At 31.6% G+C, this 26,907-nt stretch overlaps 1 protein-coding gene across 1 annotated transcript in view; it reads left to right on the top strand.

Moving 5' to 3' along the window:
- Cep170 (centrosomal protein 170) overlaps window positions 1-26,907 on the top strand; it is a 118,036-nt gene that overhangs the window by 22,045 nt on the left and 69,084 nt on the right. The window contains exons 2-4 of the mRNA XM_026390736.2: window positions 5,381-5,526; window positions 11,124-11,213; window positions 17,514-17,592. Of these exons, the coding sequence (XP_026246521.2) occupies window positions 5,422-5,526; window positions 11,124-11,213; window positions 17,514-17,592 (274 nt within the window). The 5' untranslated portion in view covers window positions 5,381-5,421. The remainder of the gene's footprint in view (window positions 1-5,380; window positions 5,527-11,123; window positions 11,214-17,513; window positions 17,593-26,907) is intronic.

The following is a 26,907-nucleotide window of genomic DNA, read 5'->3' as shown; positions in this document are numbered from 1 at the left end:
CCATAGTGATTGCACAAATTTATAATGCCACCCCAACAGTGTAAAAGTGATCCCTTTTTTCCCCTTGTACTCTCCAGGATATATTATTATTTGTATTCTTGATCACGGCCATTCTGAATAGTGTGAGATGAAATCTAAGTGTAGCTTTGATTTGCATTTCCCTAGCTGCTCATGATGTTAAACATTTTTCCATGTATTTGTTGGCCATTTGTATTCTTTGAGAAGTGTCTGTTTAATTCACTTGCCCTTTTATTAATTGGATTATTTGATTTTTGGTTGTTAAGGTTTTTTTTTTTGATTTTTGGTGTTAGGTTTTTTGAGTTCTTTTTATATTCTCCGTATTAATCCTTTGTCAGAAGAATAGCTAGCATAGATTTTCTCCTACTTATTCCTGTGTATTTCCTGAGCTTTGTGGGTCCTAGTGAGAAAGTTGTTGCCTGTGTCTATATGTTGGAGTACTGACCTATGTTTTTTTCTAGGAGTTGTATAGTTTCTAGTCTAATTCCTAGGTCTTTGCTTCATTTTGAGTTGATTTTTGTACATACTGAGATATAAGGGTCTGGTTTCATTCTTCTACATATGGATTTCCAATATTCCCATCACCATTTGTTAAAAAGGCTGTTTTTTCTCTAGTGTATGTTTTTGGCACCTTGACACCATACATTTTTGATGATGTAGAACAAGGTGTGTGATGTATACATGGAGCAAGTAAGGCATTGGGTAAGATGGAGAGGAGGATACAAGATTTCATTATATTACAAAGAACTGTTTGCAATTAAAACTTATAAAGTACTGAAATTTTCTGCACTCAAACTGTGTGTAAACAAAACTGTGGAAAGTGAAACCTTATAAAGAGGGAACTACTGGATATGTTACCATGAAATTTATCGAAACTATACAATTCAGTGATTTTAACATTCACAATGTGAAACCAACATTGCTACTTGTAGAAATTTTCATGTTCCCAAACAGAAACTCTCCTCTTTGAATAGTAAATGTCCATCCCCCTCCTAGTATATTTGCTTGTAACCTTTATTCTACTTGCTATCTTAGTGAATTTGCCTATTTTTGATGCTGCAGAATCATGTAATATTTGTCTTTTTGTGCTTGGCTTTTTTTCACTTACCATAATGTTTTCATTGTTCATCATGCTGTAGCCTATATCAGAGTTTCATTTCTTTTTATGATCAAATAATAGCCATTATGTAAATATGCCATGTTTTGTTTATAGTTTATCTTTTGAAGGATGCTTGGGTTGTTTGTACCTTTGCCTATTATGAATGATGTTTTTATAAACATTGGTGTAACAACATTTGTTTGCATCTGTGCTTTTAGTATAGACCTAGGAGTGAAATTGTAGGATCACATATAAATTCTGTTTTTTGAGAAACCACAGTGACTGCACTATTTTACATCTTTACCATTAATCAACAAGGATTATTTTTCTATATTTTTACCAACACTTGTCATATTTCTCTTTTTCCCCCCTGTACTGGGGATTAAATGTAGAGCCTTATGCTTATGTGAATGAAGCTGCTATAAATATTGATTGGAGCAATACTATAGTGTGCTGATTTTAAATCCTTTGGGTATATTCTGAGGAGTGGGATTACTGGTTCAAATGGTGATTCCATTCCAAGTTTTCTGAAGAATCTCCATTCTGCTTTCCACAATGGTTGCACTAATTTGGAGTCCCACCAACAATGTATGTATGAGTGTACCTTTTCCCCCATATCCTCATCAACATTTATTGTTACTTGATAATTGCCATTCTGAGATGAAATCACCATGTAGTTTTTTTTAATATTTATTTTTTAGTTGTAGTTGGACACAATTCCTTTGTTTTATTTATATATTTTTATGTGGTGCTTTTTTTGAGTTATTTATATATCCTGGAGATTAATGCTCTACATGAAGTGCAGAGGGCAAAGATTTTCTCCCGTTCTGTACATTCTCTCTTCATGTTCTTGATTGTTCCCTTTACTATGAAGAAGTTTTTTAGTTTGATACTATATCATTTGTTGATTCTTGAGTTTGCTTCTTGTGCTTTAGGTGTCTTGTTAAGGAATTTTGTTGCTAAGCTGAATGATGAAGAATTGAGTTATTTTGGGGGGGTTGGTGTTAAAGTTTTTTGAGTTCTTTGTACATTCTGGGTATTAATGCCCTATCTAAGGAGGAGGTGGCAAATATTTTCTCCCATTCTGTACATTCTTTCTTCACAATCATGTTTCCTTTGCTGTGCATAAACTTTTAAATTTGATGGTATCCCACTTATTGATTTTTGGTTTTATTTCCTGTACTTTTAGGAGTCTTAAGGAGGTTGGTTCCTGTGCCAAGACATTGGAGTGTTGGGCCTACATTTTCTTCTAGCAGATGTAGAATTTCTGATTTAATTTCTAGGGTTTTGATCTGCTTTGAGTTGACTTTTGTGCTGGCTGAGAGATAGGAGTCAAGTTTCATTCTATGGATTACCAGTTTTCTCACACCATTTGTTGAAAAGGCTAGCATAGCTTACTTTTAATTCAAGTGTAGTACAAAATCCATTTTATGGTAAAATATTTATAAGTATTGTTCTTTTTATTCCTAAGTAAAAGCTTGAGTAGATCCTATCACTATTCTCATTTATAGATGAGAAAACTCAGGAAAATAAGATGATATAACTTGTCCAAGTTCATGCAAAATAGAAAGTAGTAGAGCCAAGATTCAGACTTATCTGCCAATCTAACTCCAAGGTTTATATCCTTAACTGTTAAAGCCACATCCTCCAGAACAGTCGTTCTTAAAGCTCAATCCACAAGCTTCTGGGAATTCCTCAAATCCTTTTAAGGGTCTTTAGAGTCAAAACATTTTTCATCATGATATCAAAGCATTATTTGCCTTTTTTGTTGTACTGAGATTTACAAAAAGAATGGCGATAAAGTTTGATGGTTCCTTAGCATACATATATCAAGGTAATGACACTAGAGTGTACTAGTAGTTGTTGTAGTCATCATTGCTGTATATTTGTAATTCTTTTTTTAAGGCTATTTGCACTTAAGAATGTCCTTGTCAAAACAGAAAAAAATGTTAATTTTAATTTTATTAACTCTTGATCCTTGAATCACATCTTTTTAATATTCTGAATGACTAAATAGAAATACACATAAAGACCTACATTGTACACTTAAGTATCATCGTAGTATTATTGTATGAGCTGAACCTAGGTACTTGGTTTCATAGAACACTTTTACTTTACACACTGACAAATTATAGTTTTGTAGACTTGGGTATTTGTCAGACAAAGTGGGTCTCAAGGAAATGAAGTGATAAAGATCCTTTTTTTTTGCAATAATAAAATTGAAGCTATCAAGAGAAAATTAGAATTTAAGAATTCAGCTGCTATGAGCTTAACAGCTGTCTAATATTTAAAGAATTTTCTGTTGAGATGGGTGATGATATTAATGATTGTGTTATAAAATAGTATAATAAAACATGCCAACATTTGTAAAACCTGCATTCTTCTGGAAACAAGGAATTTTCCAAAGGACCAATGTATGGGGTTGCAAAATCCCATCAAAGTAAAAGGTAGATTTTTATGTAACAGCATAAAAGGTTCCTTGATGCAAATTCATATTCCATATTGCAAATAACTTTCAAGAAAACCACCACTTATAAAGTTTCAATGTGGTATTTTAAGAAACAATCTATAATTATTTGAGAAGACTTAAAATACATGTCCCCATTCCACTTGTTTATCGCTGTGAAGCCAGGTTTTCTTTATGTATGTCTGGATAAACAATAGATTGCAGTGCTATGAAGGCAAAGCATATATGGGAATCTTTTATTAAGCCAGACATTAAAGAGATTTGTGAAGTGGAAAATATTGCTATCCTTCTCACTGTAATTACTTTTGCTTTGGTATATAGTTTATGTTTTCATAGAAATATTAGCATTTTTAAATGAAATTGGCCCATTATTATTATTTTAAAGTGAAAATAAATATGTTAATTTATTTTCTAATATTATAAATAATATGTATGTTTAATATAGAGATAATACACATATTTACATGTTTTTTTTAAAGGCTGTTTTCCTTAAGAATGTCCTTATCAAAACAGAAAAAACGTTAATTTTATTAACTCTTGACTCTTGAGTCACATCTTTTTAATATTCTAATGACTAAATAGAAATACACATAGACTTACACTGTATACTTAAGTATGGTAGTTGTCTCCAGGAAGAGGATATGTGTTATACTCAATACTCTTAGGGGTCCATCTTTTTTTTTTTTTTAAGTATAAAAGGGTTCCAAGAACAAAAAGGAAATATATTAAGAAAGTAAAATATGTGTGAGGAAAGAGCAACCGAAATTGCATATTTTTGAAATTGAATTCAGTGTCCTATACTTGATAGTCAAAGAAGCAATTTCTTTGGCATCCATAATTAGTTCTTCGTCAGATATAAGGTGCATTCATTTTGTGAAACCATTCATAGATAAGACATTTATTTGTACAGTATTGCTGATTTCTGATATTAACATTGTACTAATGTTAGTATTTATATAAGGATTATAGACCTTTATAAGCTATTCTAAAGCCTTTTAGGAGAGTTATGATTTGGATGAGGTCTCCCAAAAGCTTATGTCTGAGACAATAAAAGAAGATTTAGAGGTGAAATGATTGGGTTATGAAAGTCTTACACCAAGCAGTGGTAACTGAAGGCAGGTGAAGAGTGGCTAGAGGAGGTAGTTCACTGGGGGCATGACTTTGGGGTATATCTATTTTGTATCTGACAAATGAAGTTTCTCTCTTTGCTTCCTGGCACCATATCCCCTACTACTTTCCTCTGCCACTCTTCTACCATGAGGTTCTGCCTTGCTATGGGGCCCTGAGGAATGGAGTCCTCTGAATGAGTCCTCCAATGAGACCTCTGAAGCTGTGAGCACCAAAATAAGCTTTTCCTCCTTAAAATTGTTCTTATCAGGTCTTTTGGTTGACTAAAACAAGGAGTGTAAGTGTCTACTAGTTGACCACCTACTTAATGACCCTCTTTTATCTCCTCCCGACACCCCTCAACCCCTGCCCTCTTTAAAAGACAATGGTCTGACTGTGTTTGCCAGGCTGGTTTTGAACTCTTGAGCTTAAGCAATCTTCTTGTCTTAGTCTCCTGACCATCTGAGACTATAGCTGCGTCCCTCCAGGCCTGGCTCAATCTCTTTGTTTTTAATTCAGTTCTTTCAGGAGTTTGTGGACTTTCAGGAGTTTGTGGACTTACTTCACTGGTGAAAATTTGTTATATATTGTTTATGAATGCAGTTCTATTCTTATGCTTATGTATAGGCTTTGGTGAATAGATACTAAAACTAAAAATGTCAAAATATATGTTTTTCTTGTCTCTGCAGGATGACGTAGCTTTGCCAAAGACTTAGAAGCTAAGCAGAAAATGAGCTTAACATCCTGGTTTTTGGTGAGCAGTGGAGGCACTCGCCACAGGCTGCCACGAGAAATGATTTTTGTTGGAAGAGATGACTGTGAGCTCATGTTGCAGGTATTGTGTCTACTCAGGACTTGAAATTAGCATAAAATATTTTCCTACTCTTTTAGAGAACAATAGTATTTAGATTTGAACTTTCTGATTCTCTCTTTTAACTCTAGTTATGAGTGCAATTATTTTCCATCCCTGCATTATCTAAAAATAAGTTCTACATCTTGAGGATTGCATTTTGATAACTGAGAGCTCAAAATAGAAAAGTTTATTTCTAAGTAGGAGGTTTCATATTAGACATTTTAAAAATAAGACTTGTAAATAATTTGTATAATTAGCCTAGCATGTAGTAAATTTGAATTTTAATCATGGATACTTCAGGGATATTAGTTTTACTGCTTCTTTTAAATATGCTTATTATGATACCTACTAGTAGTTTGAGAATAGAAATTGTTGATATTTTTAAAAAATAAGTTCTATTATGTATATTTAAGTTTTACCACGTGGTGTAGGTTATATGCAGATAGTAATTAATGTATTTATCCTCTAATATAGTTAGCCATATTTCTGTTTTTGTGATAAGAGCAGCTAAAATCTACTCATTTAAAAATGAATTTCATAAACGGTACAATTTAATTACCCATAGTCCTCATGTTGTGCATTAGGTGTCTAAACATGTTAATTTAATTTTACATATCTACTATTTTGTATTCTCCGACTGGTATCTTCCCATCTTCTAGCCCCTGTCTTCAGTCCTTGGTAACCACTTTTTTTTTGTGTGTGTGTGTGTGTATACATGTTTAAGAGTCCACATATGAGTAAAAGTCATGTAATATTTTTCTGTGTCTGACTTATTTCATTTAGCATAATATCTGCCAGGCTCATCATCCATGTTGGGGCAAATGTCAAGAGCTCATTCTTTTATATATATATATATATATATATATATATATATATATATATATATATACATGAACATGCAGATATCTTTACAAAGTGGTGATTTCATTTCTTTTTTTTTTCCTGCTGGAATTTTTATTAGGATTCCATTAAATCCATGGATAAATTAGGGGAAATTTAAAAGTATTAGTCTTATGAGTCTTATCAGTCTAATCTTAACAGTATTAGTCTTATGAGTTTTGAGCATAGTGTGTGACTTCATATTTTTTATTTTTAAAAATTTATTTATTTATTTAAATTATGTATATAAGACAGCAGAATGCATTTTGATTCATTGTACACAATTGCAGCACAACTTTTCATTTCTCTGGTTGTACATGATGTAGCGTCACACCCTATGTGTACATGTACCTAGGGTAATCATGTCCATCTCATTCCACCATCTTTCCTGCCCCCATACCCCTTCCCTCTCTTCCCTCCCCTTTGCCCAATCAAAGTTCCTTCATTTTTCCCATGCCCCCCCTCCCCATTATGGATCAGCATCAACCTAGATGCCCTTCAATAGATAAATGGATAAAAGAAACTGTGGTATATATACACAATATACTCATCATTAAAAGAGAATAAAATTATGGGGTTTGCAGGTAAATGAATGGAGTTGGAGAATATCATGCTGAGCAAAATAAGCCAATCCCCAAAAATCGGCCAAATGTTCTGATAAGTGATTTCATTTCTTTTGGGTATAAGCCCAGAAGAATTGTTGGGTCATATGTTAGTTCTATTTTTAATTTCTTTTGAAACCTCCACACTGTTTTCCATATGGCTATAGCAAAATACATTCCTACCAACAACATACAGATTCTTTTTGCACAGCCTTGACAATATCTTAAAGGATATGAGGCGGTGGTCTCAGTGGTTTTGATTTGTATTTTCATAATGATTAATGATGTTGAACACCTTTTCATATATCTGTTGGCCATTTTTGTGTCTTTTTTGGAAAAATGCATATTCAAGTCTTTAGCCCATTTTTTAATTGAGTTCTGTTTCCACTTTGAGTTGTATGAATTCTTTTTAAAGTTTGAATATTAACCTCTTAACAAATACATAGTTTGCAAATATGTTTTCCTAATCATAAACTGCCATTTAATTTTGTTGATTGATTACTTTGCTGTGAGAAGACTTTTAGTGTGTTGTGGTCCCATTTATTTATTTTTGATTTTGTGACCTGAGCTATTGTTATGATATTCAAAAATCATTGCCAAAGCGAATGTCCAGGACCTTCTCCCCTATATTCCCTTCTAAGAATTTTATAGTTTCTTAACTTACATTTATATCTGTTCAATTTTTGCATATGATGTACAATAGGGTGCAGTTTCATTCTTCTGTGTGTAGAAATCCACTTTTCCAGCACCATTTGTTGAAGTCATGATCTTTTCCTTTTGTCCTCTTGGTACCATTCTCAAAAATAGTTGACTGTACATGTTCAGATTTATTCCTGGGCTCTCCATTCTGTTTCACTGGTCAATGTATCTGTTTTTATGTTAGTAACATACTATTTCCTTAGTTTTTCTTGACCACTCACTAACTCTGTAATATAATTGGACCTTTATATTACAAAAAAGTAAAGGGTTTTTCATTGAAGGGAATAAGTCATGATATGGAAGCCACAATAGTAAATTGGAAGACTTTTGACTCCCATTTAAAAACAAAACAAATCAAAACCAAAAAAACAGGATGTGGGATTTGGGAGAAGGGTAGCATTCATATTAAAAGAATGCAGTGGAATTAGTTTTCTAAGAGGAAAAGCCAAATTTGAGTTAAAGGAAGATAATGGGAGATAACCCATCTATGAAGAACTTTAGAACAAAGAGGAATTTAAAGTAAGGCACACTTTAAAGAGTACACTGCATAGCCTTGGGAAGAAGGTCTTTATAAGAAGTAAAAGTCAAGAGGAAGGAGGCATAGACTTTTATAAGGGACAGTATGGCAAGTAGACAGTAAATGGATAGTTTTACATTTAATTTTTTTTTTTTTTTAGTTGTAGATGGACACAATATCTTTATTTATTTTTTTATGTTGTGCTGAGGATCAAACCCACTGCATCACTCTTGCAAGGCAAGCACTCTAACACTGAGCTAGAACCCCAGTCCTTTCATTCTTTCTAGAAGCATATTATGACAGGAATAAAGGCCCTGTCAAAATTGATTGTCTTTGTGAATAAAATCATGGCATTTGTAGATAAATGGATGGAGTTGGAGAATGTAATGCTAAGTGAAGTAAGCCAATCCCCCAAAACCAAATGCCAAATGTTTTCTCTGATATTTGAATGCTGATTCATAATGGGGATGAATAGATGAACTTTAGATAGGGCAAAGGGGAAGGAGAGGAAAGGAGTGAGCATAGGAATAGAAAAGATGGTAGAATGAGATGGACATTGTTACCCTAAGTATACGTATGAAGACATGAATGGTGTGACTCCACTTTGTGTACAACCAGAGACATGAAAAATTGTGCTTTATATGTGTCGTATGAATTGAATCACATTCCACTGTCATAACAAATTAGAACAAATTTTTAAAAATTATCTTTGTGATTTACAACTGGATCAGCTAAGGTTTTTCCATTAGTATCAGAGACTTGATGAAGTAAGCAGTCTTTATTATAACTTAAATTGTTTCTGAATGATTATTATTAAATATTTATTGAAATATCTAAATGGGTTGTGAAAATTATAGTATACCTTCTCTCTGTTTAGTGTAATTTAGAGGAGATGTGAATATGATCATCTGGAAATGAAAATGGTTTTATTATTCATATGGTTAGATGCAATAACATATCCTTTATACTCTCTTTTTCTTGATTACTCACTAGACTAGTATACTATATAATCTTGCTATTCTGCCCTAATTCTTATGGTGGATACTGAACCACAATCGATACCTTGAATATATTTGATAACTGAAATATAAAAATTTTGCCTTTCTTTAAATTGGCTATTTTAAGAGTTACACAGGTGAATTCATAAGACTACTCTTGAAAAAATTGCCACTTTATTTATTAAATAAATAAACAAGATCCCCCTTCCCCCTTGGTCCTATGTAATATCTCCCTTTCTTCCGAACACCCAGAGTTGGAAAGATGGCTCAATTCAGTGGTCTCTGTTCTCTTATGTTTTATGTCTTTTCTATTATTGTAGGGGTTCATTTATTTACTACCATCATAAGAAATGGTAGAAGAGTGTAGAATTCCAGTTTTTAAACTATTAATTCCTTAACCTTTAAGTTTTCTTACTAGTGTTAGTTCCAGCTGTGAGTTCTACTCCTGGAAAGCTATTTTTTCTCTGTATTTGCTTGTCTATCTAATGGTAGTTTGCCCTCTGATGAAACTAAGGTGATTTTTTGTTTATTTTTGTTTGAGATGGGGATCTTGCTTTATTGTACAAGCAGGTCCTGAACTCATGAGCTCAAGTTATCCTTCCACCTCAGCCTCCTCACTAGGTGGAACTAGAGACATGTGCCACTACTTCAGCTTTTAAGATTTTTTTTCCCCTATCCCAGGAATTTAACCCAAGGTGCTTAACTACTTAGCCACAGCCACAGCCCTTTTTAAAAAATTTTATTTTATCTATCTATCTATCTATCTATCTATCTATCTATCAATCTTTGTTGCAGGTTCTCACTAAGTGGCCTAGGACCTAAGTTGCTAAGGCTGGCTTTGAACTTGGGGTCCTCTTGCCTCAGCCTCCTAGGTCATTGGTATTACAAGTGTGCGACATTGTGCCTGATTTAGGATTAATTTTGATTTTTACTTTGTTCAACATTTTTCTTTCTGTGAGGTTTGAAAGGATGGCTTCCAAGTTCTTCACATATTAGACTAGAAACTGGAAGTCATATCTCTTCCCAAGTTTTGATAGCACTTTTGCTTTTATATGCATAGTTTTGTGCAGTTGCTCTGTAATGGTTATTGAGTTCAGATTCATCAGTTCTCTGACTCTTCCTGTGCCTTTACTGATAAATTCTTTCTTTCAGTAACAGTTTTCACAGGCTCTTAGTACATTGTTCAGATACTTCCATCTGTAGACAACTCACTAAGCTGTGGTGTGTGTATGTGTGTATACCTTAAAGGATGCTTCAAAGCCACTTTCAAAAAACATAGTTTGTCATTGCAATTTCTCTCATTTTTAGTTTTTTTTTTTACTCTTAGAGCTCACCCATGAACCAGTTTTAGAATCTCATTTTAAGTGAGAATAATTTTATTCAGAAAATTATCCCTTTATGTTCCCTTTTCTTTAAATTCCTTATGTAATTTATAATTTTTAGTATTAAGAGTAAAAATTATTTTTTTATGTTTTAATTTATATATGACAGCGGAATGCATTACAATTCTTATTACACAGAGAGTACAATTTTTTAAAGAGTAAACTTTTTAGCAGTAAGATACATAAAAAACATTAATTCACATGATTTCCTTATAGCAGTTTTAAATTATAAAAGGATTGTAATTTGATATATCCAACAAAGCCAGCTGATTTATTTTTTTTGAAAATTATAACATAATTGTAGAAAGAATGTTTTAAAAATTTGGCTATTTTTGTCTTCAGGGAGTGATGGTAAATTTGTGTTGTATAATAACACTTAAACCACTTTACTTTAGTGTTTTCCTATTATACTATTAACGTTAGATCCTAGCCAAACATCTTTTGTTTGGTATTTATTCTAGTATTTTGTTGTATTTATTAACTTAAGAAAAATTCCTTTCAGTCTCGCAGTGTGGATAAGCAACATGCTGTAATCAATTATGATGCCTCTACAGATGAGCATTTGGTGAAAGATTTAGGCAGCCTAAATGGGGTAAGTTCACAGGTTTATATTTGGTCTTGTTTGAATATTCATTTAATATTATATGAAGACAAATTGGGTTGCATTTCCTATTTGTATTAAATTTTCTTTTTCTTTAGTTTGAATTTAACTTGTAAATGCTTGCTAGACACATCACATTTTGGGAGCCATGTAACAGAGTATGAAGTTAGCACATGTTCACAAGAACCTAATAGATACAGAAATTAAGACAGTTAAAGACTTCATTAGGAAGATGAGGACTAAGCTTTATCTTACTATATATATGGCTACAAAAAAATGGTGGGAAAACATTATAAAGTCATGGCAGTAAGAATGCAGAAAATACTCTAAGGGTCAGAGAAATGTGCGCTCACTTTTTTTTTATTTTTAATTTTTTTTTAAGTTGTAGATGGACATACTATCTTTATTTTATTTATTTATTTTTATGTCATGCTGAGGATCAAACTCAATGCCCCACACATGCCAGGCACTTTATCACTGAGCCCCAGTCCTATCGGCTCCCTTTTTAGAAAATAAAGATGGAAAGTGGTTTGGGGCCAGATGGTGTAAGACCTTTTATACTAAGGTCAAAAACAAAGTAAAACACAACATTTACCTTAACAAGTGTAGGATATTAACTAAGCACCGTTGTTTTCTTCTTGCTTTTTTGGCTTTATACTTTAAGATACTTTTGTGTTACTGCAATTAATTTTTCTTCATTTGATCTTTCTTCATTTAGCAGAATATAAATAGCCATAGAATATAAGAGGATGTTGAAGTATTGAATTATTTTAATTTTTTATGCATTTGCTAACATAAGCAAATATAATATTGTTCATATCTGTGTTTTTGAAATTCCTTTTTGTATTTGTGATGCTGGGGATTGAACACAGGGTTTGGGGCATGCTGGGCAAGTACTCCACCACTGAACTGCATCCCTAGCCCCTTGAAATTCTTAAAATAAATTTAACAGAAATTAAATCTCAACTACTTCAAGCTGTTACTGCTTTTCAAAAATATATATTGAACTTCATATGAATAAACATGCAAACATTTGGCAAATTAGGTAAAATATTTTTTCCTGGTCTTAAATTGGTCTGCTATTAATGGATTTTTCTGTTTGTTCTTTGAGACAAATTTTTTTATAAGCATGTTCTGTTGGTTTATTCAAACCTTTGGTATTTCATCATAGCACATAGAATTAAATCAGCATTCTTCAAGTTTGGACTGAAGTTGTTCACTTTTGGCATTAGCCACTTTTCCATATATGTGGTCCCACACTTTCCCTTGCCATACCTCTTTTCTTCCTATAATTCTTTCATTCTTCAAATAATTTTCCAAATATATTGTTAGATTTTCTTCAACTAAGTAGTTCACCTGTGTTGCCATTTATAAAGGTTTCACTTATTTTTAGAAGAAAATCAAATTCTACTCTTCCAGAAAGGATCAAAGAGAAATCTCTTGTATTTATGAATATTAACTTCTGATGTTGTTGACATGCTTAAAGTTTAAAGTAGAGATGGGCAAAGAAGGTAGACACTGTTAAACTATGAGGCATGTAAACTACCAAGTTTAATTCCCAGCTATTTGTTAAAATATCTTTTTTCCTTCTATGTACCCATAAAGTTTTGTTTTAATCTGTTATTTTGAGTGTTTCATCAGCCTGATATTAAATCTGCTTTTATATCTCTGTTTCTATGTTTAATTATGAGCTCCTAAATAGTTCATGTGCCTTTGCTTATGTAATTACAAACACAGTGCCTAGCACAGGCATGGCATGTGAACTTAGTCAATGTTTTAATAAATGGAATTGAATTAATTTTGTATCTAAAGGACTTTGGGATGGGAATTTAGCTTGCCCTGCATGTGTGAGGCCCGGGTTTGGTACCTAGCATGCACTCCCACCCCCCAAAAAAGTGGTACAAAATTGTAATCTACATTTATGTATGAAATATTTTAATATTTTATCAGTGTTATAAATTATTTTGTATATATATTTTAGTTGTATATGGACATAATACTTTTATATTATTTATTTATTTTTATGTGGTGCTAAGGATTGAACCCAGTGCCTCACAAATGCTAGGCAAGTACTCTACCACTGAGCCACAACCCCAGCCCTCAGTGTTATAAATTCTGTATTTAAGCCTAGAAAGTTTCATCTTGACTACAAGGCTGTTCTTATGTGTCTTTACATTATTATTTTGTGAAATAATGGAGTAGAATTATATTGGTGGTTTTTAGTCTTTAAAAATATTGTGATCAAATGTGAAAATTATTTAGTGTTGGGTTTGTTTAAAAATCAGATGAAATATGAACTTCTAGGCTGACATTTCTGTAATTTGATTATATTCAATAATTTTGTGAAAGATAATCACCTATAGAGAGCAAGTTTTGTGTTTTAAACTTGGAATTAGGACTTAGATTTAATCTCATGTGTAATTTATTAGTTGTATCACTTGGAACAAAGCATGTAATCTCTTCAATATTCAGCTTCTTCATGTAAATTGGTATTGTTTCCTAAAGTGTGTGAAAACATAGAGTTGAAGTTTATGAAAAGTGAAGGTGTAATACAAAATTTGTTTTAGCTCTAAAATAGTGAAATGATAATTCCTGCTGTGTAGTACTGTTACAAGAATTAAATGTGATAGTGCAATGTGAGTGTGTGCTTATTATAGAACCTTAAAGCATTGTACAAATGATAAATTTACTCTTACCTAATTAACAGCTGAAAACATGCCACAAAGGACATGGTAGACAAATAATGTCAGAGTTCTATGAACTACTAGCTATCATTTATTTTATTCATAAAACATATAGACTATGTAATCTACATATTGTTCACTCTTAATATTTGTGTAATTCTAGAATTTTGAGCACCAAGTTAGAAATAATAATTTCAGGAGTTGGGGGGCATGCTAAGTGGTTTTAGCCCAGTTTTAATTTTTATTAGTGATGTAATCTTGGACAAACTATTTAATTTCTCTTTTCCTTAGTTATTAAAAAAAATAGAAGCAATGAAATGGTACCTCACAGTTTGTTGTAAAGAGATATATAAGTTAATTTCAAAACTTAGTTAGAACATAAATAGAAAATATTTAGTATATAAAGTTATTGCTGTTATTGTTTTAGAAAGCAACTAAGACAAGTTTGGCACCATGTAACCTATGTATTTTTCAATGAACACACTGTTGTATTTTAAAATGAAGCACTTACCAACCAAACTCAAAAATATTCACTTCCACTTCTACTCCCTTTTACTCTATTCTCCGTGCAATTTCCAAGGGACCTAAATTTATATTTATATTTATATTATTGCCACATTTCACTAAAAACGTAGTTATAATAAGTGAGAGGAAGCTGAAACTGATTCTGTTGCTAATGTTTTAGTAGATCATTTTTCTGCAAATCCAATGTGGCCTCTCTTTCTGTAGGAACCCTTGTTTGTGTTCAGTTCTTCCTACCTTCTCCTTGTACTGGACCATTCACCCCTTTGTTAAATGTCATGGTTTCTGCCAGATCTATCCTGTTCATTCCAGTCCTGGCTTTTGTTACTCTTTTCTCCCTCTCCCCTAAATGTCACCTTAGGCCTATGTGATACAAAGTGGAGAATGGTCACACTAGAAGGTGTAGAAGGTTAGGGAAGAAGATAAAGCTGTCCTAGTGATTGAGGTGTAGATTGTGCTTCTGGCCACTATATTCAGTTTCCCATAATATTAATATAGTATATGATGGTGTGATTAAATGATGTTGGCACAGAAACAAACTTATTTTTTCCATGTGAAATTTATTAATATGCTTCATATTTGATATACTAAAATGATTTTTCCCCTCTTGTCTTTGAAAATTTCTCTTTTGTAATGTTAGACTTTTAGGAGATAATTTTCTCCCAGATGTTTTCACTTGCATTTTTGTGAGCTGAACCTTTGTGTCTGGCTTGTTTCCTAAGTCTTTTTAGACCTTAAGGAGTATTTCTAGCATAAGTGACAGCATGTTAAAATTGTGTTTCATGATCCCTGAAAATCACCTAGTACATATGTTAAACACCTTGTAGGTGCTTTATATTTAAGAGAGTTGAGCAGTCTTAAACATTAGAAGGGTCATCTTATGCCTTTTGAGTAAACATGGTGTTTTATGTTATTATATGCCGTGATTAATAAAATTGGCTCAAAACTGTTACATTCTTTTACACAGTGTAGCTGGTTGTTTATTTCCTGCATACCAAATATCAGTAAATTAATATTTTCATTAATATTTTATTTGTTTTCTTCATCTCTCACAGCTTTTCTAGTTTATAATTGTACCTTATTTTAGTAAACTCCAAATGTGAGTTTTAAAACTCTCTGAAATGTTTATTTTGGAATGAGCCTAAAATTAGAGTTTATAAATTGAAGAAGCCTTTGAATTTTCTTTGTGTTACCATTTTAACTTTTCTACATATAATATTGGAAGCTTCTGATTTGAAATTATTTAGAAATCATGCTAATGTGTGATTGAGTCTTAGTGGTATTCACTTGTTAACATATATCTGATTGGAATTAAAATTGCTATCTTTTCTAATTTCTTGATAGATATAAAATTGTTATTTTATAACATGTTACAAAGAGCTAATTATACACAGAAATTTGAGAATATGACCATAGTAACATTACATAATACTCTTATGTACTTTCCTATGCATGATTCAAGCCCCTTCTAAGCTTATTAACTATGGAGGGAACCTTTCAAAAAAGGTATATTGGCCATCTCAAATAAAGTGGAATGGGAAAAAAAAATAGAATCAAAAAGGAAAGAGCATAGTAACTTTAAGTTTCAATTTACTAAAGAACTTTGTTAAGTATTTATATAATATCTTCATTCTGGGCAATGAAGTATAACATTTGTTCTGTGCTCTATATAATTCTAGTAACTTCTAGGTCTTCAACTCCAGTGATGCCAGGAAAAGTAATCATCACTTTTTATTATCAATGTCCAATGGATTATTTTTATCATATATATATATATACACACACACATATATATATTTTTTCAAGTCTTTTTACAAATAATTTACAAATATAAGAAAAGGATAGGAAGAACAACTTGAAATTTCAATAAATAATTTGGCACAACAAACTCAAATTTGTATTCCATAGCTCCAGGGTTTTAAACGTACGTAATAGACAAAATGGTTAATGTTCTTTGAATGCAGGTGACTGCTCATCAGCTTGTCATATATTCACCTGAAATGTTTCTATTTTAAAAATGTTGAATCCGGTGTCAAGTACATTTCTGGTTGGTTCTAGCTTATTATTTCAATTGTTTTTGCTCTTGCATGGTCAAACGGTGTATTTTAAACTTTAACACCTTATAATTTTGACAGGATGGCCATTTTCTTCTATAATACTAAAACATTGATTAGTAGATCAATCCACTAGTTTTATTTCTGTATCATCTTTTTCCTTCTAGTCATCTTTGTGTAGATACTTGTATTGAGCATATGTCCATTTACAAACGCTATTAAATTAGCATTGGAACCAAAGTGGGGGAAAAAGAATAACAGGAAGAATATGATTAAAATTTATTTTAAAATTCAAATTGGTTCAGGTTATTACTGGAAAATACTGCATGATTCTTCTTATTGAATGACTGTGTAAGAAATGCCTTATTTTCTTTTTGTCCTTGGAAACATTATTTCCTGTTACTCTTTTGTCCATTATTTTGGTTATTTTTGTTATTGTTAGAAATAATTGAGAAAACATAAAATAATTACCATGGTCATGAAATATCAATATTTCAACATATGGGAAAGATCATTACACTAAGATCCCAGAATACATCTTAGATTCATAAAAGAATCTAAAGAACCCATGTAACAATTGTAAAATAGGAGTTTATTCAGTTATTTTTAAACGAGTAAATTTTCTTTTTGCTTTTTGGAATAATTTTAAGAGTAAAAGTACCGAAAGGTCAGTCCTCACAAATTCTTTTTCAAAACAACTAAAATTAGGGACATAAACCCTGATGATATATTTATTTCACCCTTTACATTTTGCCAGCTAAATATTATGAATTTTTCTTGGCATTATCATTAGAAATTATTCTAAGTGCCTAAATTCATCTTGGCAGCACCAGGTTCTTTGTTATCAGAAATAATGAAAAAGGGCTTAGTATGAAATACTTTTATCATGCTGCGGAATGCATGGCATATCTTAATGATACAGAAGCTGTCAGCCACCAAATAGTATGTACTTTTTCAGTATCAGGTTTTCTGGAATATGAGAAATAATACTTGATATGTAACCTAACATCTTCTTTCTCTTTTTCTTGCAGACATTTGTGAATGATATAAGGATTCCAGAACAGAGTTATATTACCCTGAAACTTGAAGATAAGCTGAGATTTGGATATGATATCCTTATAAGATTTTGTGAATTTATCCAATTTATTAAAAAATATTTACTCTGGTGTAAATTAACATTTCTGAGACATAGAAATTCACAATATAGATATGCTAGAAATCTTTATTCAATGACTTCCTATACTAAAATACTAGATGTTTTAAAAATATATTTTTTTAGTTATTATTTTTGTTTCTAAAATAATCCTGGAAAAGTTGATGAACTCATCTTCCCAGTTTATATAGTTTCACTAGCAGTCTCTCTGCAGTGCTATTGCACATGTCATTTGTATATCAAAGAATTTAACTGTGGAGAGACAGGTGTAAGGGGAATGTTTACTTTTTGTACAGCCCAGGAGTTCCTTTCAGGTGGATGACAATGGCACAGATGAACTTCCTGGGAGGAATAAGAATAAGAATTTAAAATTCTTTTGTTTAAAAAATTAGAGTCTAGTAACTGAATGGAAACACTACTACCTTACACTACATAGGATAGCTTAAAGAATCCCTGGAGAAGAAGCATGATTGGAGAAGAAAACATTTCTGTTCATCAAGGCACAAAATTTTATATAAAGGACTTTCTTATATTTAATTAAAATACAGATACTCCACATTATGCTGAATTATTTTTAAGTTTTAGTGTTTTTTAATTTTGACTTTTATCTGGACTTTGATACTAAAGAATATATTAAACAGTAGCGATCTGGATGGACTTTTATCACTTTAGCAGAGAAATTGTAATCTCAACTAGAATTGATGCTGAAAGTTAATATACTACTAACACTATAAAAATCTGTAGTACCATTTAAAATTTATGAAAAATAAAATTTAAAAGCTTTAAATTTTAAAATTCTTATATAAGAATTTTAAATTCTTATATAAAATTCTTAAAATAAGAAAATGTTTTATAGCTTGTCTTAATGTTTACACTTGAAGAGCTAAAGGACTATATGAAAAGTCAAACCATTAAATATGAATGCTTATTTGTTGTATATTTTAAATCTTTAAATTAACACACATAAAATGATTAAGTATTAGCATTAAAACCTTGGAGAGTGAGTCATTTTCCACCAGCATGTTTTCAAAAAATATATGCAAGTATAGTTTATATTTACGTATCTCTGATTCTGTTAATATCAGTTGTTTTAAAACATGAGAAAATACTAAAGGCTCAACTTTTAATAAACACTGTGAAATTAACTTTGAATTTTAAATCAAGAATAAACTATTAAGCTAGACATGGTGTCACATGCCTGTAATATTAACTATTAATAAATAACCCTGACTTTACAAATTGTACAGTATTTTCTTAATAGCAAACTAACTTTTTTTTTTTCTTAAAGGAGAATTGAACCATGGTAGTAGATGTGAAGGTAGTGAGAAAATGGTAGTATTTTGTGTGTATTTTAAAGATGGAGCCAGTAACATATCCTGATTAGGTTGGATGGCGAGTGAACAAAAGAGTCAAGGTGGGGGGGGTCAAGATTTTGGTCTAAGCAGTAGAAAAAATGAATTAATTATTAACTGCGGAATTCTGTGTAGAACAGTTTTATGGGGAAAAAATGAGAAAAATCGTCTCAAAAATCATTTTTTGATTTAATTGAGGTCATTATTTTTCTGTTTTCTATTTGTAATTCTGCTAATTCCTTTTTTGGGTGGAAGCTGAGAACTTTTTTTCTGGTACTGTTGTTTAGTGCTATAAATTTTCCGCTAAATACTGCTTTAATATTCTAAATACTCTCTAATTTCCTTTTTCATTTCTTCTTTGAAACTGGCTATAGATATGTATGTTATTTCATTTTCAAATATTTAAGGAGTTTCTCAAAGTTCTTTTTATTATTGATTCATAATTTAATTTTGTTGTAGTTAGTGAACATACTTGATATGCCTCAAATCCTTTTGAGTTTATTCAGACTTGTTCTGTGGCCTAGATTTGGTCTGTATTGGTAAATGTTCCGTATGTACTTGAAAAGAATATGCATTCTGCTCTTTTTGAGTTGGAAGCTCTATAAATGTTCTTTAGCCAAGTTGACTTAGTAGTGTTAAAGTTTTTTATATTTTAATTATTTATTTTGTTTTCTATAAATTATAAAGGAAAAGGTGTTGAAATCTCAGGTTTGGCTGGGTGTGGTGGCACATGCCTGTAATTCCAGTGGCTCTGGAGGCTGAGGTAGGCGGATGGCAAATTCAAAGTCAGCCTTGGCACTTCAGTGAGACTCAAAATATTTTAAAAAGTGAGGGTTGCTGCTGAGGCTGTGGCTCTGTGTTTAAGCACCCCTGAATTCAACCCTTGATACCAAAAAGATTTGTCTTTTCCTCCTTGCAGAAGTTTTGCTTTGTATAATTTGAAGCTCTGTTTTCAGATGTATAAACATTTAGGATTATTGTTTCCTCTTGATAAAAATTCATCTCCTTTTATCATTGTGAAATGACCTGCCCTATTCATGATAATATTCTTTGATCTGAAATATGGCTTGCCTTAATTTTGATATAGTTGTTCCTGCTTTCTTTTGATTAGTGTAATGTGTGTTTTTCTATTCTTTTACTACTAATCTGTTTTTACATTACAGCAGACAGCATATAGTTGTTATTTTTTAGCCAATATAGCTTCTTTCTTTTCTTGGCAATCTAGATCATTCACATTTAATGTGATAATTGATATGGTTAGATTTAAATCTATCATATTGACATTCATGTTCTGTTTGTTCTGTTAGTTTTATGTACTCTTTCTCTATTTTTAATTTCTTTTAGATTATTTATTTTTATGATTCAATTTTACTCCTTTAATAACTTATTTTAGTTATTTTAGTGGTAGCTTTAGATTTATATCTTTAATTTGGAGTTACATCTTCAGTTGAATACCATTTCACATAATGTACATGAAAATTACACTATTATACATTTTCATGTCTTTTGTCCTGATTTTTGTGCTGTGCTTATGTATCTTATATATGTCACAAAAATGTTACATTGTTGTTAGTAAAAAGTCAATTGTCTTTTAAAGAGATTTAAATAATTTGAAAATTTCTTGTTGTTAAACTCACTGTACCTCATATCTTATACCTGTGAAGCTGCCATTTTTTGTGTTCTTTATTTCTTTGTATAGCTTTATGTTTTCATTTGGAATCATCTCTTTCAGCTTTTCTTCCTTCATCATTTCTCTGGTAGTGATGTGTTCTTTTACCTTTTATATATTTAGATAAGTATTTTATCTTATTATTGAAAGTTATTATTGCTGGGTATAGAATTCTACATTGACAGCCAGGGTTTTAGCTCAGTGGTAGAGTGCTTGCTTAGCACATATGAGGCATTGGGTTTAATCCCCGGCACCACATAAAAATAAACAAATAAAATAAAGGTATTGTGTCTATCTACAACTAAAAAAATATTTTTAAAAAAAGAATTATAGGTTGACATTTCTTTTACTACATTTAAGATTTTGCTTCACTGAATTCTTACTTTCATTGTTTTTCTTCATTCCTGGTTTTGAGCTATTTGACTTTGATGTATAGTTTTCTTCATGTGTTTTGGGGGGGGGGTTGTTGAGATCCTTGGATCTTTGAGATTATAGTTTTAGTAAAATTTAGAAAATTTTTCTCCATTATTTCTTCAGTTTATTGTTTTTTCTGTCTTCCACACTTTCAAGGACCCCAGTTAAATGTATATTTAAATTATATATTAAAAATATACTTGGCATCTTCCCCTACTCACTAATACTCTGTTTATTTTTTAAAGCTATATTTCTCCTCTGTGTTTTGATTTGGATTGTTATTATTCTGGGTCTTTAAGTTCGCTATTCTTTACTTTGGTAACATCTAATTTACCATTAACCCATATATTTCATCTCAAACAATATAGTTTTATCTCTAAAAGTTCAATTAGGAAATTTTGTAGTTGTTGAAATTTGAAAAATTTGAAATCTGAAAATCTGTTAATATAATCTATAATTATGTTTATTATGAACTTAAATAGCTTTTAATAAAATTTTCAATAGCATTTGTTTTATAAATTCCTAAATACCTTATAATTTTTAAAATTTTTTAACACATAAATGACAGTGGAATGCATTATAATTCTTATTACACTTATATAGCACAATTTTTGTATCTCTGGTTGTATATAAAGTATGTTGACACCAATTCGTGTCTTCATACATGTACTTTGGATAATGATGTCTATCTATCACATTCTACCATCCTTGCTAATCCCCTGTGCCCTCCTTTCCCTCCCACACCTCTGCCCTATCTAGAATTCATCTATTCCTCCCACGTTCCCCCTCCCTACCCTACTATGAGTTGGCCTCCTTATATCAGAGAAAACATTCAGCATTTGTTTTTTGGGGATTGGCTAACTTCACTTAGCATTATCTTCTCCAATGCAATCCATTTACCTGCAAATACCATGATTTTGTTCTCTTTTATTTTGAGTAATATTCCGTTGTGTATATATGCCACATTTTTAAAATTCATTCATCCACTGAAGGGCATCTAGGTTGGCTCCACAATTTAGCTATTGTGAATTGAGCTGCTATATACATTGATGTGGCTATTTCCCTGAAGTATGCTGTTTTAAAGTCTTTGGGGTATAGACCAAGGAAAGGGATAGCTGGGTCAAATGGTGGTTCCATTCCCAGATTCCAAGGACTCTCCGTACTGCTTTCCATATTGGCTTCACCAATTTGCAGTCCCACCAGCAGTGTATGAGTGCACCTTTTCCCCCACATCCTTTTTTTCTTTAAGAGAGAAAGAAGAGAGAATTTAATATTTATTTTTCAGTTTTTGACGGACACAACATCATTGTTTGTATGTGGTGCTGAGGATCGAACCCGGGCCGCACACATGCCAGGGGAGCGCGCTACTGCTTGAGCCACATCTCCAGCCCTCCCCCACATCCTTGTCAACACTTATTATTGTCTTCATAATAGCTGCCATTCTGACTGGAGTGAGATGATATTTTAGAGTAGTTTTGGTTTGCATTTTTCTAATTACTAGAGATGATGAACATTTTTTTCATATATTTGTTGATTGATTGTATATCCTCTTTTGAGAAGTGAGGATTTTTTTTTTATCTTCCAATGGGTTTCTACTTACTTTTTTTTAACATGGATTGTGATTATAATAATTGTTTTTAACATTTTTGTTAATATTTGTATCAGTTTTAAGTTAATTGCAATTGATGTTTTTGAATGCATGATAATTTTTATTAGGTGGCTGATTTGTTAATTTCACCTGTTGAGTGCTATATGCCTATTTTTGTATTCCTATAAATAGTTTTAAGTTCTGTTCTGCTACAAAAGTTACTTACAAGTAGATTTATCACTTTGGGTCTTTTTTTAAGATTTGCTGGGCTTCTAAGATTAGTCTGGGCTACTTATTCCCTATTACTGTGTCAAGACCTTTCTGTATACTTTATATACCGAAGAAGTCAACTGTTGACCAAAATCTGGCCCTCAGCCTGTTTTATGGGAACACAGCCATGTCCCCTAATTTACATATTTGTATAGCTGCTTTACCACAGCACAATTGAATAGTTATTCAATTTTCTTACCATAGCCCTAGGTAGATTCCTCATAAACTGGTCAGTATTAAATTGAGTACTTGAGTGAAACTCTCTGAAGGTCTGTGGAATTCTTTCTGTATGCAGCTTCTCTTAAGTAGTTAACCCTTCAGCTTCATTTCCTCTACTACTCAGGGGGTCTGCTCCTCAGCCTGGCTTAGTACTTCTTGCAGTGTGACCTTGAAATTCTCTGGACATTTTGTTAGTGCAGTTAATGGGCTCACTTTGATTTGTTTACCTTTCTCTCATGGATCATTGTCCTGTAATCTGATGTCAGTTGTTTATTAAACCATATATTTTGTCAATTTTTGTTAGTTTCAGGTAGGAGAGTAAGTCTGGTTCTTTTTACTTTATTTTCTTCAAAAGTAGAAGTCTGAGAGGTTGATTCTGGACATGTTGTACATACCAGCTGAATCCAGGGGAGAAGTGCAGGTTAACAAAAATTTGGAAATTTTATTTTATGAATAACACTTAAAATTTAACCTTGAGACTGAATGCAGTCATTGAGGATGAATATAAATTGGTAAGAGGTCCAAGGACTTGAACCTGATACATCCAATGTTAAGAGGTAGGTGAGATGAGTAACTAAAAATAAAACAAAACATGAAAAAGGTAAAAAGGAATTACTTCTAAATGAGGAGGAAAATCAGAGTATGGTATGGTTTACACATTTGGTTGAAATTATTTAAACATTGGTTTCAAATGTTAAATTGCAAGATCCTTCCCTAGCATTATCCCCATCATATAAGTCATTAAATTTTCTTTTAAATTGGGAATCACATATTTTTCCAACGAAGTTGTTCATTGCTGTATAACAGCCCACAAAATGATTAGGTTAATCATGCTAGAAACATGGAAATAATAAAATGAAAACATTGTTAAAGCATTACATGTAGCACTATTTGAGCAATTCAGATAATAGATGCTAAAATGATCATAATTAAATATTAGAATTTTTCCTTCAAAGATGTTAAGATTTTTCCTGATTTATATGGTTGATAACCACAATAGATTAGGAACACACTTTATAAATTTCAAAAATAGATAACATTTCTCAAAGCTTAAAAAAACAAAATTTAAGAAATTTAAAGAGCTATTGGATAAAAGAATAAAGTGATCGAAGAAAAGTTAAAAATAGGCCTTTGAAAACTATGTTCCTGTAGAACAGGGTCTTCTACAAGTTGGAAAGATGTTTATGTGCAAAAATAAATTTTTTTTTTCTGAAAGTATGACAAAATTAAACAAAAAGGTAAATATTTCCCTTCAGAAGTTTTCTGCCATTAGTGCTTTATAAACCTTTAGCATTTCCTGGGATCTGCCTTGTTGAGTATAGCATCTAATTTGACTTAATTGTATATTTCCTTATCAGTTACAGGTAAATAATAGAAATTTCCAACATTACTAATGAGAAAATCCAAAAAGAAAAGGTTTTTGGACAACTTTTAATGAGACATTTTAAAGTTTTCCTTTTTATATTTTTAATATTTTAAATTTACATATACATAATATATTACTTTGTAAAAATACATATTTCCATTCTGATATAATTTTATTTGAGTATTCTCATTTATCTGACAACAGTGTCTTCAACTTATGAGAATCACATTTTTAGTGAGAGTTTTCCAGAAAAGATTATATTTATATTCATGTAAATTATGAAATTTACTTAATTACATTTTGAAATTTACTGAAAATCTGCTCCCCATCAATAAGGGTTCATTAAGTAATATTAGGAAAATTAAATTAATATTTGTTCCCTGTTTATTCTAAGTGGTTTATACCTTCCTAATGGAATAGCCTAATGACTGAAATGGTTTTGAAAGATGTGTTCACAATGATATCTGACATTCCGTGTTTTAAGGACATATCCCTAGGAATGACTAAAAAATTATGATTTGGAATAAATTTTTTATAAGCCTTTAAATTTTTTGATATCACAAGTAATTTTTCCTCAGTTTGTCATTTTCCCCGATTAACAAGTTTAAAAACAACTTTCTTCCAGTAGTTGGGGAGGCTGAGGCAGGAGGATCGAAAGTTCAAAGTCAGCCTGTGCAAAAGTGAGGTGCTAAGCAACTCAATGAGACCCTGTGTCTAAATAAAATACAAAATAGGGCTTGGGATGTGGCTCAGTGGTTGAGTGCTCTTGAGTTCAGTCCCTGGTACCCAAACAAACAAACAAATAAAACACAAAAACAACTTTCTTAGGTTTGCATCAGTAAGAAGATGGTAGTTTTGGAGATAAAAACTGGGGCTAGAGTCTCAAAAGTAGTTTACCACAGTTCTCAGGTGAATTCATGATGTAAACTAGAGGATTCTTTGAGGTCATCTTCATTTTCACACAGGAACCTTTTTTGGAAGGAAAGTATTTGCACTTAAGGATAGCCCTTTAATTTTTCCATGCCTGAAGAATATTTCTAATCTCTAAGCCTAAGGGATTCCCTGGGGGAAAACTATCAACCACTTATAGGAAGTAAACCTAAAATACCAGAAAGTCCCCATAATAAGCTAAATCCATTGAATAAATAGAAATGACTGTCAATTTTTAAAAAATATTATTTTTCCATTGAAAAATAGGAATGCTATGAATATTCTTCGGCTGCTCATGAATTTTTTGAGGTTAAAACACAGTTACTAAACTTTTTTTTAAATAAAAATACTTAGTTAAAAGATATATATTTCCATATGCATTCAGCTTAGGTACCTGACAGAAAGGAAAAAAAAAGAATATTTCAAAGCTCTAAGAAGAAATATAAAATGAAAGGAAATCCTGGACTAGATTCTGTTTAAGAAAGATTAACAAAATTAAGCAGGATATTTTCCAAAGCTCCACAAAATTCTAAAAATTTCAGAATTTTCACTTTATATGTTAAAATGTCTACAGCTTCCATTATGCTTGGGAAGTCTTCCCCCCCCCCCCAGTAGTCAATGGTAATTCCTTCCTTAGAGTGATTGTTGAGTGCATTGAATTGATAAAATAGAATAGAATTTAGTATATGATATAAAGGTTCTTTCATTACAGGGTTGAGTAATGTTGGGAAATGTGACCTCTACCTTTTAGTGAATAGATCATTTTAATATACAGAAGCATTGTTCTTTTGGCACCATAATGAAAGCATTCATTATCCCTAGCACTTGGGTCTAATTTGTATACAATCAGTTGTTTGATAATGTAATATGATCCTGATGCAATACTGGAGCAAAGAGGTGGTTGTGGTTGCTCTATGATCCCTCATTATAGCACTTATTTTGCGTTTGCAAAGTGAACTTCATTTTTATTATGCTTATCAAAGAGTAATCAAATTACTTTAGGATTTGCTGTTGGGTAATCATTGTGAGACATTTTTACATTTTTGGGTCTTGCTGTCAATATAATTTGATCCAGGTGCTTTTTTCTTCATTGTAATCATGTCATATTGTTTGTGAAAATTAAAAATGTCTTTGTGCTCTGATTAATAATACCCAGTTATTTTCTTCTTGAAGTCTAGTATTGCCTAATGTAAGAAGTACTTGCTGAATTTTAAGATTTTTAGTATTTAAAAATAAAAAATTTGTTCTGGGGCTGCAGCTCAGTGGCAGAGCACTTGCCTAGCACTGGTTAGATCCTCAGCAGCACCACATAAAAATAAATAAAGAAAATAAAAAGTATTCTGTCCATCTACAACAACAACAACAACAAAATTTTTTAATTGCTTTTATTTTTTAAATACATGACAGTGGAATGCATCACAATTATTACTACACACGTAGAACACAATTTTTTAAATATCTGTT

The sequence above is a fragment of the Urocitellus parryii genome, chromosome 9 (genome assembly GCF_045843805.1).
Source record: "Urocitellus parryii isolate mUroPar1 chromosome 9, mUroPar1.hap1, whole genome shotgun sequence".
NCBI lineage: Eukaryota > Metazoa > Chordata > Mammalia > Rodentia > Sciuridae > Urocitellus > Urocitellus parryii.
Note: the sequence above shows the minus strand (reverse complement) of the source record. Positions and strands in the feature narration are given on the sequence as shown.